General features: G+C 53.3%; 1 protein-coding gene across 5 annotated transcripts in view; it reads right to left on the bottom strand.

The window, feature by feature from the left end:
- Positions 1–886, bottom strand: part of sbf1 (SET binding factor 1) — a 168578-nt gene extending 167692 nt beyond the window's left edge. For all 5 annotated transcript variants that reach the window (XM_060842780.1, XM_060842781.1, XM_060842782.1 and 2 more), the window contains exon 1: positions 774–886. In XM_060842780.1, coding sequence (XP_060698763.1) covers positions 774–828 — 55 coding nt within the window. In that variant the 5' untranslated portion in view covers positions 829–886. The remainder of the gene's footprint in view (positions 1–773) is intronic.
- Between the last annotated feature and the right edge of the window lie 734 nt (positions 887–1620).

Here is a 1620-nt window from a genome sequence, read left to right as displayed (position 1 = left end):
TCTGTCCCTGTGTTTGCGTATGTCTCTCTCTCTCTGTCCCTGTGTTTGCGTATGTGTCTCTCTCTGTCCGTGTTTGCGTGTCTCTCTCTCTGTCCCTGTGTGTGCGTGTGTCTCTCTGACCCTGTGTTTGTGCGTGTCTCTCTCTGTCCTTGTGTTCGTGTGTATCTCTCTCTGTCCTTGTGTTTGTGTGTATCTCTCTCTCTGTGCGTTTGTGTAGCTCTCTGTTTGTGTGTGTCTCTCTCTGTCCCTGTGTTTGCGTGTGTCTGTCTCTCTCTCTCTCTCTGTCCCTGTGTTTGTATATCTCTCTCTCTGTCCCTGTGTATGTGTCTCTCTCTGTCCCTGTGTGTATGTGTGTGTGTCTCTCTCTCTCTCTCTGTTCCTGTGTGTGTGTGTCTCTCTGTGTCCCTGTGTGTATGTGTGTCTCTCTCTCTGTCCCTGTGTGTATGTCTCTCTCTCTGTCCCTGTGTGTATGTCTCTCTCTCTCTGTCCCTGTGTATGTGTCTCTCTCTGTCCCTGTATGTTTGTCTCTCTCTGTCCCTGTGTGTTTGCGTGTGTGTGTCTCTGTCCCTGTGTATGTGTGTGTCTGTCCCTCTGTGTGCCTCTGTCTATCCCTGTGTGTGTGTGTGTGTGTGTGTGTCTGTCTCTCCTTTGCCCCACCCCCAAATCTCTCCGTGGGCCTCAGCTCCCTCCCGGGGCTGCAATGTGGAGCCGGCCATCTCCCGGAGCTCTGGCCCGGAGCCTCGGATTGGTCAGCCCGTCCTGGGCCCACTCACCGCGCATGTCGTGGTCGTAGCCCACCAGCACGAAGTAGTCGGCCAGCCTGGCCATGACCGTGTCGCTGCTGCTGCTGCTCGGCGCCGCCTGTGCTCCCAACCGTCAGCATCGTCCCGCCGCCATCCCGCCCGCACCGCGCCTGCGCAACGGGCCGGGGAGGGGGCCACACATCCCATAATAGTCACTGCCTCCGCTGCCATGGAAACCGCCTTCACAACCAGCCCAGAGAAACTAGCAGAGTTCAACACTCGGCCCATCGTGCCCGTACTAACCCGGCATTGCTCTCTCATCTAAACCCACTTGCCATCCTACTCTAAATCAACATCCATCGATTATTACTCACGACAACAGGTCCCCATCCTGTACCTAGGCCCCATGACTGTATGGTCAGGGTTAGAGTGGTGCTGGAAAACCCCAGCACGTCAGGCAGCACCCGAGGAGCAGCAAAATCGGTAGACAGCATCGAATCAGGCCTTATACCCCAAACCCCGACTCTCCTGCTTACACGGATGCTTACACCTGCTGCGCTTTTCCAGCGACACACTTTTCGACTCTGATCTCCAGCACCTGCAGTCCTCACTTTCTCCATAACTTTATGCACCTGAATTAAGTCTTCCCCTGAGCTATCCCCGTCCCTAAAATTGACATCAGGCTCGCCAATATTTCCTCACAGCTCATTTTCACTTCCTCCTTATGGTTTCTTCCTTGAAAGCCTTGTCTGTATGTTATATAAGATGACCCTTTGTTATGCAGTGATCAAAAATAAGTTTTGCAATCCAGCCCTGACCGAGATATACGAAGTTCTCACATGATCCCCATGCTTTTATGCTTGTGCTTTATCCTATG

Source organism: Hemiscyllium ocellatum, chromosome 23, assembly GCF_020745735.1.
Source record: "Hemiscyllium ocellatum isolate sHemOce1 chromosome 23, sHemOce1.pat.X.cur, whole genome shotgun sequence".
Classification (NCBI taxonomy): Eukaryota; Metazoa; Chordata; class Chondrichthyes; order Orectolobiformes; family Hemiscylliidae; genus Hemiscyllium; species Hemiscyllium ocellatum.
Note: the sequence above shows the minus strand (reverse complement) of the source record. Positions and strands in the feature narration are given on the sequence as shown.